Source organism: Hesperophylax consimilis, chromosome 12 (genome assembly GCF_061612785.1).
Source record: "Hesperophylax consimilis isolate HC1 chromosome 12, BYU_Hcon_1.0, whole genome shotgun sequence".
NCBI lineage: Eukaryota > Metazoa > Arthropoda > Insecta > Trichoptera > Limnephilidae > Hesperophylax > Hesperophylax consimilis.
In genome coordinates, this window is record NC_142847.1 from 11,839,075 (window position 1) to 11,851,392 (window position 12,318).

The window sequence follows — 12,318 nt, forward strand, 5'->3', positions numbered from 1 at the left end:
TGGTATCTCCTTACAGCCTCCGTGGTAGCACCAGCCTCACACAGTATTAATCTATTTCCGTCACTAGATATCGACCACGAAAGAAATGTCCATTGAAATGTATGACCCGAGACGCGTATCGGTAGGTGGTAGAAATATTACTGGCGCGCGCCGGTCAGACCAAATCCCTATCTCCCGATGGCGAGGTGGGAACAAATAGGATGTAGGTAATAAAATAATTATAATTTATTAGCGTTATGCCCGAACAAAGTATTTTCCATCATTTTGTTTTTTAAACCCATATAATCCTTTCCCTGCATTCTCATTCTTTTGTTAGTTTCTCTTGTAGATATTTTTACTATGTTAGTTTCATTTTCCAAACTAACATTTTCAATATTGTCAACACTCGTACTCGGAGGAAATTGTTTTCCTTGGGACATCGCCATCAGAATTTGAATCATCTGAGCTACTGCATTCTAATGCAGCCTTGTAATCAGAATCCAGGTTAACAGATACATCTTTCTCTATTATTTTCAGAATTATATGAAATATTGCATTCTGGTACAGCTTCGTTATCCGGATCTAGATTTTCAGAGACTTTTTCCTCAGTGATAATCATTTCATTAGTATTTAATTCATTCCCAAGATCATCGTAAGGAAATGTAATAATATCATCCATCAGCAGAAGTTGCTCAATATCAACGGCAGACAAGTTATTCTCATTCATTATGTATGATGCAAAATTTGATAACTGCTAAAAAAATGGCGGTAACAAAAATATTCTAACTTGCAAAAATCTATAACAGACAAGTTCAATAAATTGTTATATTTAAACATAACTGACTATTTATAAGTGTATTTCATGTATAAAATGGATTTATAAATATCTTATATATTTGTCACAGTTCACTGTGCATGGTAAATTCTATTTAAAATTACAATTTTGGAGTTTGAATGCAGCGCAACACAATGCGTGAAATCTCTCAAGTTAAAATGGCAGTTAGATAATTTTGCAGGCACAAATGAGAAGCTGTCAGATAGGTAATTTAGTATTTGAATTATGTTTTAAAAACCATATTTTTGTTTATTGTATAATTTTGTATGGACGTAAGGGTCATAATTGCAGACAAATTTGCATCATTAGTCCAAAAAGTGAAAATTGTCAGTTAGGTAATTTTGCGGTGGAAGCAACGAATGGCTTGTTTACATCATTTTATTTTCAAGGTCATTGTGATTTTTTATTTCAATTAAAAGTGAGTCTTCAGATTTTCGTGCCAGTAAGGCTTCCTTCACACGGGACACTCTGTGTCCGGATTCTGTGTCCGGACTCAGAATCTTGAGCCACTGGGCACCCAAATCCGCGGGACACTGCAGGGACACGCTGTGGCTCTGACGTCATCCAAAACCATCCTTTTTATCTGTATTCTTCACTCGTCAGTCAACATGCTTGAGCCAGAGGAGATGGTTGCACTTGTATGTATAATTTCAAATTGTTTAAAAAAAAAAGAAAATAAAACGTAAAAGAAAATTATGGGTACATCCAATTATATCCAGCAGACAGGGAAAAGGGATTTTTCATACTGTTTTTAATGATCTATTGGAAGACGAAAAAAATTTTTTCAATTACTTTCGAATGTCAATTTCATCATTTTTTGAACTGTATGAGAAATTAAGGATTCCGCTGACATTTCAAGATACAAATATGAGAAAATGTATCCCTGGAAAAGAGAGACTAGCTGTGACTATTCGGTAAGTAAAAAAACAAATACTTGTTTAATTTAAAAACTTATATTTTTATAAAATAATAAACAAATAGAATACTAGATACATAAGTATTGAAAACTGTGCATTAATTAAGTAGGGAAATTATAGAATCATCAGACTCAGCAGTCATTGGTGAGGGTGTACATGTAGACTGAAGAGATCTGTTATCACCAGTCTGTGAGTAGTGAACCATATTTCCAGTTTCATTAGAATAACCAAAAGGCGCAACTTGCGATTGATGAGGCACTCTTGCAGGATAATGAAAATTTGGAGGTGAATTCATAGGAAAAGATGGAAAATGTGTTTGTGTGGGAGGGAGGGGGGGACTAGGTGCGTTATATTTTGCCAAAACTTGAAGGAGATCAGACTTAGCAAAAATTTTTTTATGTTCTGGAACAGATTTCAAATGGGCATGAAGTGAGAGCAAAAATAATTTATCATCATCTTCCTCGTCTTTCCGCAAACGTAAATTCATTGACTCCCTCAAAGTTTTGTTGAGAGCTGCTAATTGATCCTCGCTCTCAACCACATTTTGTTTCCTTTTTCTACTTTTACTTCCTGCAGAAGAGCTTTCGGGCTTATCTGTAGACGTCCCTGCCTGAGGATTAGTTGCAGCGTCGTCCTGAAGAAATTGTGTCGACTGCTCATCAGTTCCTTCGTCAACTGGTTCCAAACTTGATTCAGTACTACTTTTCTGAATGGCAGGTTTTAAAAAGCTTAGAATATCGAAATATACATAAGTTTTTCGGCTCGATGCTGCATCACCTGACTTACTTTGTTTTTGTTTTGCTAGTTCCCTTGAATAACTATTTCTCAGACTCTTCCACTTTCTTTGTATTTCAGCACCTAAAAAATATTGAATTTTGTTTACAATTATAATTAAGACATGTTTATACAAAGTTTAAACAAAATACTGCGTTTTGACGCAATCAATTCTTTTGTTTCAGATATTTGGCTGTCGGGTGTTACTTTTCGGACATGTTCTACACCTACAGAATTGGCTTATCAACAATTTCCAAAATTGTGCACCACACTTGTCTACTGATCTGGAATTTAAGATCTGAATGGATTCCTTTACCAACTGAAGAAAAGTTTAGGAAAATCGCAGAGGGGTTCAAGCGAAATGCCAACTATCCAAATTGTATAGGAGCACTAGATGGTAAACACGTTAGGATAATTAAACCCGCTAATTCAGGGTCTCTGTATTATAATTATAAAAAATATTGTTCAATTGTTTTACTCGCAGCTTGTGACAGCAACTATCTTTTTACTTATGTCGACATTGGATCGTATGGAAAGGATTCGGACTCAGGTATATTTCAAGAATCCCATCTTTGGCGAGAAATACAATCAAATACATTGAATATTCCTGCATCAGTAGCTATAGGAAGTAATCAAAATGAAAAAATTCCATTTGTTTTTGTAGGAGATGAGGCATTTGGTTTATCTAAACATGTTATGAGACCTTATCCTGGAAAATGCCTAAGTGTGAAGAAAAGGGTGTTTAATTACCGTTTAAGTAGAGCACGAAGACATATTGAATGTGCCTTCGGAATACTTTCCAATAAATGGCACATTTTTCACCGGCCGATAAACGTAGAAGTAGATTTCGCTAATTATACAGGGTGTATCGGCACGTACCCGACAAACTTTAACCAGCTATTCCTTAGCATATTTGGAGTAAAAAATCTTATGTGCACTTTGCTGTCCGGTAAAGTTTTTTTTTAATAAAAAATTTACTATTCATATTTTCACCACATGTCACCACTGTTTTATCCTTTGTCGAAGTTTGAAAACCCATCTGGCAAATATTTTATTCGAATTCCGTTGAATAATGCACGTGTGTACCTATATTGGCGCACTTTTACAATCACAACGAAATGGCACGGCACCATTCGTCTCATTTTTAACTATTATTGTTTAGTGTGTGCGAAAGAGCGAAGAAGATTTTTGACATACTTGCTTATAACAGCTGTTGAACACGAAACGCAATGCCAATTACAGTGATGTAGTGTAGAAATTTTATTTTTTTTTTGTTTTTAATTGAAAAAAAATGCTACCGGACAGCAAAGTGCCCATAACATTTTTTACTCCAAATGTGCTAAGGAATAGCTGGTTAAAGTTTGTCGGGTTAGTGCCGATACACCCTGTATAATTAAAGCATGCGTTGTTTTACACAATTTTATAAGAACAAGAGATGGGTTTAACTTTGATGATACCCTAACCTGCCCAGGGTTATTAGATATTCCAGATGAACCCGACAATGGTAACCGCCGGGTGCAACCAATGAAAATCAGAGAATCGTTTGCTGACTATTTTGTTGGTGAAGGGAGTTCGCCATGGCAGAACAACAGAATTTGACTATTTTTGTGTATTTTTATATATTTACTTCAAAATGTTGCATTTATTTAGCCCACATAATTTCACTAAGTAGTAAATTAATTTATGCACATAATTAATTTAAAAAAATGTTTCTTTCTTTACTTATAATATTCCTGATGTAATTTTCATTTTATTATTAAAGTTTATTTACTTATATTGAAATAAAAAATCAAAAAAAAAGTGTACAATTATTATTACTTACTTTTTTCCACTTTCTTGTCTTGTGGGAGTTCCTCAAAACCTTCTTCCATCTCAACAAAAACTTCCAGCCAGCACTTTTGCTTAACTATTTTATTGCTGTATTCAGCTAAGTTATTATCCCAGATCGCTGGTCTTTCCCGAACCATTTCAATGAACTTTTCTATATCGAAACTCGCCATAATGTAGAAATAAAATAAATAAAATGAAAACAAAATAAATATATAACAGAGAAGCGAATGAAGAGTTGTGTCCCGTGTGAATGCTCTCATAGAACTGAATGTAGGAGAGGGGCCGAGAGAATCAGACAGTGTCCCAGCCACCGCCAATCGGGACACCGACGGGACACTGCCGGGACACAGAATTCAGCGCCACCACACGCTGAATTCTGTCTGAACGCTCCCATCTACTTCTATATCGAGACGGTGGCTTGGGACACAGAATCCGGACACAGAGTGTCCCGTGTGAAGGAAGCCTAATTTTCCATCATTGAACCACATGTATTTGAAATTTTTCTTCTTTGCCCTTCTTTTGGCATTCCATAATACATTTTTATAATATGGCATCAGGGTTTCATTTAAATAATTTTTTTATTAACATCTGCAAGGAAGACATTGCTATTTTTTTAAGCACTCATCATTGTCATTTTTTTGTTATCTTCTTTAAAGTTAAATATTAGACGCGGAGGTTTTGTATCAGTTGGGTCTAGGTGTGATTTTTTTTTTTTTTTTTTTTTTTTTTTTTTTTTTTTTTTTTTTTTTTTTTTTTTTTTTTTTTTTTTTTTTTTTTGATTTTCTAGATTCTTATATTCCATGAAGTGGTGAATCATTTAAATTTACTGAATTTAAAGTTAATGTTCTTTATACAAATATTACGGCGTCATATGCGCCTCACAATTTTTACCTCATATGGGTTTATTTAAATATTACCTGGCTTTTATAGACTTAGAGGCCTTGTATTTTCTCGGTAGGGAAAAAATTTGTTACCTAAAAACCCTACTTAAATTGCATGTATTATCATCCAGCATCAGCACCAGCGGCGACCTACAGCGGCCATATACTACATACGTGTCTGTTTGTGTTGTGTTGGGAATGGGGGGAGGAAATTTCGGCTGCGACCTATTGTTGGAATCCTTCCGCATTTGCCGTTGGGAGTAAGGAAAACCGCAGAAAACCTTACCCGGAAGGAGCGGCCGAACGTCAACTTGAAACGTATGCGGCCTTCAGTAACATCGGTATATGATGTCCTGCATTTTTGAGATGTGTGTGTGTGTCTGTTTTTATGTTAATATATACTTATGGGAAGATATAAAATAAACATACATATACATACAAATTATAAAATATTATATAAATATATAAATAGATATATAAACATTATATATTTGGGAAGGGAGTCGGGAGTTTAGGAAATACCTACTGCTCGCTATTCGTCCGCGTCTAATTCTGGTATGTACCATATGTGGTCATGGTCCATGAGGATGTGTTTAGGTAGTCTATGTGTGTATCTGAATGTCAGGTCGCTCGGAGCATTGTATTGTCCTATGTCTCGTATGAGTGGATTTTTACTAAGTGTGAGTGATTAGTAAAAGCGTTCAGTCAGTCTGTGTGTGAATTCGTATAGAGTTGGAATTTGTTCTCGTTCGTGTAATCTCTTCAAGTTTGTTCTGAGTCTCGTGTTGTATGTGATTTTAATGCAGAGATTTTGAAGTGTCTGTAGATTCTTGTGGTCTGTGTGTGAGATGCTGCTCCATACGGGAATCGCATAAGAGAGTACCGGACGAATGAGCGAGTAGTAGACGAGGAGTTTGGTTTTGGGAAGTAGCGGACTCCGTCTATTGAAAATTGGCTTCATCATGCCGATCGCTTGTCGCGTGCGCGTGTGCATCTTTGCTTGGTGAGATTTCCAGTTGAGGCGGGAGTCCATGGTCAGGCCGAGATATGTCACTTCATCTTTCCATTCAATGCTGTGTCCTCCCATTTCGATGTTGAAGTCAGGTGTTTTATTTACACGTTTTCTCGTGAACATGATGGCTTCGGTTTTCGCCTCGTTCAGTTTCAGGCGCCATTTTTTGTAGTACTCTACGAGCGCGTCGAGCGCCCTCTGTAGGTAAATAGCGGCCATGTTCGCTTTCAGCGAGGAAACGTATAGTTTGACGTCATCTGCGTAGATAGACAGATTGCATCTCTCGTCTCGGGGGATGTCGTAGGTGAACAGAATGAAGAGAAATGGTCCCAGTAAACTTCCTTGCGGCACGCCTTTTGGAATCTCACGCATTGAAGATAGCACGTTCCTTATGAACACTCTGAACGATCTATTCTTTAGGTATTCCTGTATCAGTCTCGTTAGGTATATGGGCGTGTTAGTGCGGTGCAGCTTATGCACGAGCCCGTCTATCCATACGGTGTCGAATGCCTTCTCTAGGTCGATGAGCGCAGCAGCGGTGAAGCGATGTTCGTTAAATTTTCTTGCGATGTATTCCGCTACTCTGGTGAGTTGATGGGTCGTGGAGTGCCTCTTTCTGAAGCCGAACTGCTCGTCTGGCAACGTCTTGTTGTCGTCGTGGTGTGGGACAAGCCTGTTGAGTATAATTTGTTCAAATACCTTGCTTAGCGTAGATAATAGGCTAATCGGCCGGTAACTTCTCGGCTGCGTTCTATCTTTATTCGGCTTTGCGAAAGGCAGCACGGTCGCCGATTTCCAAATCTGGGGAAAATGCCCGGTCATGAGGCAGGCATTGAACAATTTTGTTGTGTAGATGATGGCTTTTTGAGGAAGATGTTTGAGTAGAATGTTGTGAATTTGATCGCTTCCCGGCGCCTTGTTCGTTCTGAGTCGCTTGATTGTGACCGCAATCTCGCTCGGCGTTGTGAAATGAATATCTTCAGCGTTTGTCTGCTCTGCTTCGTTCAAATCTCGTAGAGAGTCAGCTACGATCCGGTCCGTAGCCGGGTCGGAAAGGCCGTCTGTAGCGGCGTAGGCTCTCTCGAAGCCGTCGGCGAGTGTGTCAGCTTTTTCTTGTAGCGACAATGCCGTCCCAGGGCCGTTCAATTTCTGTAGCGGGGGGATTGTGAAATCTTTATGTCTCAGCGCGCTAGCCATTTTCCATAGGGAATTATCCTTCGGCGTGAGCGACGCGACTTTTTTGTCCCAAAGTTCGCGCTTGAGTTCTGCGATTTCGGTCTTGATTTCCCTCTGCAGGCTGTTGTACGCTGTCTTGAAGTATTCGTCACGCGTGCGGTGGTACATGCGTCGCAGGCGATTTTTGTCCTTGATGAGCGATAAAACGTGTTCGGGAAGCTTGATCGTGTATGAATGTATTTCTTTGAGAGGAATGTGTGTATCTTGTGCTGTTTGAAGAATCTCTGTGAGAGTGCTTGTAGCTGCATCGATTTCTTGTGGCGAGCGCAGAGTTCCCGAAGTGAGATGAATTCGTTCGTTGACTTCCTTTTTAAATCCTTCCCAGTCCGCATCCTTATAATTGCGCTGTTTTCTGGGGGTCCTTGAAGTTGTGCCGCCTATAGTGAAGCACACGGGCAGGTGGTCCGATGACAGCTCGTCTAATGTGAGTGGAGATATTGTCTTAACATTTTTCTCGAGTACTATGTCCAATGTACTCGGATATCTAGAACGTTGCGAGTAGTACGTAGGTCTGTCGGGCGCCATTATCGAATAGGTATTTGTCTGCATGTGTGTAAAGAGCGTATTTCCGTTCGCATTACCTCTGTAGTCATTCCAGTAGTTGTGTTTGGCGTTCAAATCGCCTCCCATCACAACAATTGGTCCCAGATTGAGCAATTTATTGAGATCTTCTCTCACTAGGTTACTTTGGGTGCAGTATACGGAGATGATGGTATGCGCTCTACCCTCTATGGTGACTTCGATAATCGTGGCTTCAGCGTGCTTCAACTTCGGAGTAGGTATTCTTGTGGACGTCATAGATTGTCGAACGAATATTGCGGTTCCTCCGCCTGATCTTCCCTGTCGGTCGTCTCGATGAATCTCGAAACCTTGCACTCTCAGCGGTACGCTTGGATTCAAGTGGGATTCTGATAAGAGAATAATGTCGGTGTTTAATTCATTTGCCAAAGCAAGCAGTTCGTCTTGTTGCGCACGCTAAATGCGTTCCATACGAGGACTTTCACCGTCTCGGTATTAGGCATCGAGGGTGTCTAGAAGCTCTATCAGGATGACGAGCTTGTCTGCTCTTGATGTGCAGCGGGCGAGCTGTGATCGCATCCTGAGGAGGCCTTGGAGCAGGGCCATCAAATCCAGGTTGTCTTCTGAAGAGGTGGACGCGCGCACGGGCTCCTGCTGTGGGCGGGGCTGGGGGCGTGGCTGTGGGGGCGGTGCGGGCTCGCGCTGCTGTTCTGCGGGGGCGGTGCCTCCGGCTACGTTGGCCCATCCGTCCTCGGCTGAGGAGGTGGCCTGCTCGGGTTCTGTTCTGCCGGCGGGCGTTGGGCCCTTCTGGCAGGTCGCTGCTGTATTGAGGCGACGTACGCTACCCGCTTGGGGCAGCCTCGGTAATTGGCGGGATGCGGGCCTGAGCAGTTGCAGCATGCGGCGGGCTCGTCTCTCGTCTTCTTGGGGCATTCTGCCGAAGCATGCTCCAGTAAGCATTTAACGCACCTTGCTGTGTGCGAACAGTTTCGGGACCCATGCCCGAAGTCTTGACATCTGTAGCACTGGGTGCCGTGCTGAAGGTGATTGCTCCTGTGCTTCTGGAGTCGAATGCGGCAGTGGCATAGGTATTTGACGGCCGCGCGCAGCTGTCCCATATTGACTTCCTTATTGAAGTGAGCGAGGTATAAGGGATACTCAATTGAGGCGGTCATCTTAACCACCTTCACTGCTGGGAATCCTTGTGATTCCAGATCTGCCTTGATTTCTTCCACTTCAACGAGCGGCAGGCCCTTGATCACGGCCTTTTTCATTTTTTCCGCTTCGGCCGTGAATGTGTGGAAGCCGCGAGCCTCCGCTCGCAGTCCATTGGTGAGGGCGCGATGGTCCTCCATCGTGCGCACGAAGATGTTGGCCGTGCCGCCCATGTTGTACCTAAAAGTAAAGAGCTTACCAGCCCCCAGATGTCCTTGGACCGCAGCTGTGATCTGCGCGCGTGTCATGTTCCCCAGGGTCATCACAACCGGGGGAACACGGTCTCTCCTGCCGGTACCTGCGGGGGAGAAAGTATAATTAGTATTGGCACGCTTGTTACGCGGCGCGCCGGCGCCTTCGCTTACCTCGGGCATCTCTTCAAATCGGTTGCCACACTGGAGCGGTTGTGGTCCCCGTGGGGACATGGGTCGCTTCACGGGGTTGGACGGCCTCGTCCAGCCTCCATCCTGGGGGGCAGCCGTCTCCATCGGCTGCTGCGGTCTCGGGGGCGCCACGTAGGCCGACGCTGGGCCTATCGGGGGGCGCGTGGGGGCAGGACTGGGTCCTGTTGCCCAAGAGGGGCCTGCTACGGGCTCCGTCATCTCGGTTTCATCGGGCGTGGTGGCAGTCGTGGTGGTGGATGGTCTCCGGGTCCTTGGGTCCTCGGGGCGGGGCTGTGGTGCGGGGACCGTAAGGCGCACGGTCCCGGTCTTCCTGCGAAGCGCAATTTGATGAGCGCCGGGTGGTACCACGACCGGGGAGTCCTCGTGGTCAGCGGGGAGCATCCTCGTCGGGAACATCTTAACTTGTTGTGAGCGGTGACTCCTCTTAAAGATGGAGCACGTCTCGGGTGCTTGCGGGCGGTTTGTGGGGGCCAGCGTGGATCTGCGTAAGTTGAGTGTTTTTGCGTAAAAAGTGTTGCCTTGAGAAAGGCAGTTGGGGGCGCGAGCGCCTGCTCAGTGGGCCGGCGGGATTCCTCCGGCCGGCAAAAGTAGCGGGGCCTGGCTGATTACTCAAGCCAGACAAAAAGACTTTTGTGGTTGTATCACAAACCACAAAAAACTCCAATCTTCTCTCTATCGTCTAGGTGTGAACTGTCTGTCTTTCGATGGGCCGCGTGTACTAATCAGTCTACTTTATGATGGGTCCATACGTACTGAACTGTCTACCTTTAGACGATCCGCGTGTACTGATCTGTCTAGAAATGATACAACAACTGCCCCTAATTAAATTTAGAATACCAAACAGAATTTTTGAATATTTTTAATCTGAAATTTTGAATCCAAAAAAGCAAATAGTTAACTCCGGGGCGTCAGAGTTGAGAAGTTAATAAGTACATAATGAAAAAATAAACATAAAAAGAAAATGCGTTCTAGCACGCGTTCGCTGGGGGGGGCTCGTTTTCAACCAACCCCGACCCGCCGACTCACTCCGCTCCCCCTTACTGTGGAGGCGCGAGTGGTATCGAGATTGAATGGTCTGAAATTCATAAATGAACCCCAGAGCACCCGAGTCGTGATACCCCTCATTGTCCCCCGATGAATGTCAAGAGCCAAAAGGTCCCTAGCACTCCCCGAGTACCACACGCCTCTCCAAGATATCGTCGCGGATAATACGTCCACGTTATTCGGATTTCCTTGCTATTTCGCTGCGACTATGTTTTTCAAGTACTCCCCCCCAAACATAGCAACCTTGTCCTTTTGAGCTTGCTCCAGGCCCAGGGATGCGGACACAACCTGCGCATCGACAATTATTATTCGGTCGCCCTTCATTGTCGAGCTGCAGGTTGACGTCCTGGGCTTTGTACATCACTTCTCTTCTCACTACCCAACCCCGGTCTTTAAGAGCACCTCCCAGGTATGCGCATACCGCGTCGTGCCTTTTAATCCGACCTCCGTGAGTTCTGGGGCAGCTCTGCACGACATGCGCCGCCTTTGGGTTATGTTAACCCAACCACCCCGGCAGCACATTCGCGCAGTCCAATTTCTCCCCACGCCATCGTCCCTTACGCGGCTAACACGGCCAAGCTTCTCGATTATTTGCTTCTTCCAAGTCTGGTTTTATCGCTATCATTTGTCATACATGTGCATCGTGTGATGCACCTCCATACCTCGCTTATATATCTATTATTATGTTTAAGTTGAAGTCGCATGTATACCTACAAGTCCCATATATATTGCGTAAAAACGCTGGCTGCTTAAGCTGTATTGTGGCTTTCTACTTTCTTTGAGAGTACATATTCGGTTAAAAGAGTTGTTGGAGTTGAGATATTTTGTTTAGTTAATTGAAGCCTCTGTTGGATGAGACAGTAGAACGCAATTTAATCAGCTTCCATTGGACAAACAGTTGCATCTGATCCTCTACAAGGAAAATTTAACTTTAGATTAGAGACACGGATAGAAGTTGATCCAATAATTCAGGGCACGCTGAGCTACTGACGAGTGTGAGGAAAGTATCTAGGAGTTCTACATTGCTGAAGCGGATTGCGTAATATACGGCATTGTGTTCTTCATCCTGGGATTTTGGCTCTCTATTATATTAACCAATTTCTTATATTGACCACTGATCAGACACTTTAATATGTCAGTCTGCTTGTGTTTGCAAGCCAAGTGATCTTTGAAGGAGCAAAAGGGAGTCCAGGTTACCGAAGTGGCATGTCGCTTGCATCCTTGATATGTATAGTCTGTGTGTCCTTATTTTGGCAGAGAATGACGTTCACGCATATTGGTAACCCATAGCTCTAGTTGTTCTCGCTAGCCAGAGCATAATTGGTTTTAACTTATTAAAATAAATTAGTTATGACAACCATTTCTTCCTATATTTAGCATATTTTAAATGTCGCAGTACTGCCATTTTCTTCATGGAGTCCATTGTATGGTCGTGTATCCTTGCCAATTAATTTTCTATTGACATTGGTACACCATGCATTGATTATAAATGGTACAGTAATTTTGATAATGAATTGAATCAATTTTTTTTATGCTCGTTACAATTAAGCCAGTCAAAACATATATATTTGGCAATGGTTTCTTTAATAACGGGCACAAGATATAAATTTTTGCAATTATGATATAGTATATACTCGACGACATAAGCTGTATTGTGGCTTTCTACTTTCTT

General features: G+C 42.6%; 1 protein-coding gene across 1 annotated transcript; it reads right to left on the reverse strand.

The window, feature by feature from the left end:
* Nucleotides 1-1,473: 1,473 nt before the first annotated feature.
* Nucleotides 1,474-4,793, reverse strand: LOC149419147 (uncharacterized). The gene is made up of 2 exons (XM_089637700.1): nt 4,328-4,793; nt 1,474-2,589 (listed from the first exon to the last, which is right to left on the reverse strand). Exons 1-2 carry the CDS (start codon nt 4,593-4,595, stop codon nt 1,829-1,831), a joined length of 1,029 nt encoding a protein of 342 aa, XP_089493826.1. The 5' UTR covers nt 4,596-4,793; the 3' UTR covers nt 1,474-1,828.
* Between the last annotated feature and the right edge of the window lie 7,525 nt (nt 4,794-12,318).

Excerpts from the sequence above, each read along its gene's own strand:
- LOC149419147 (XM_089637700.1), bottom strand. The coding sequence starts at position 4,595 with ATGAGAGCATTCACACGGGACACAACTCTTCATTCGCTTCTCTGTTAT. Across the intron at positions 2,590-4,327 it reads AGACAAGAAAGTGGAAAAAA|GTGCTGAAATACAAAGAAAG; the intron begins GTAAGTAATAAT and ends AATATTTTTTAG.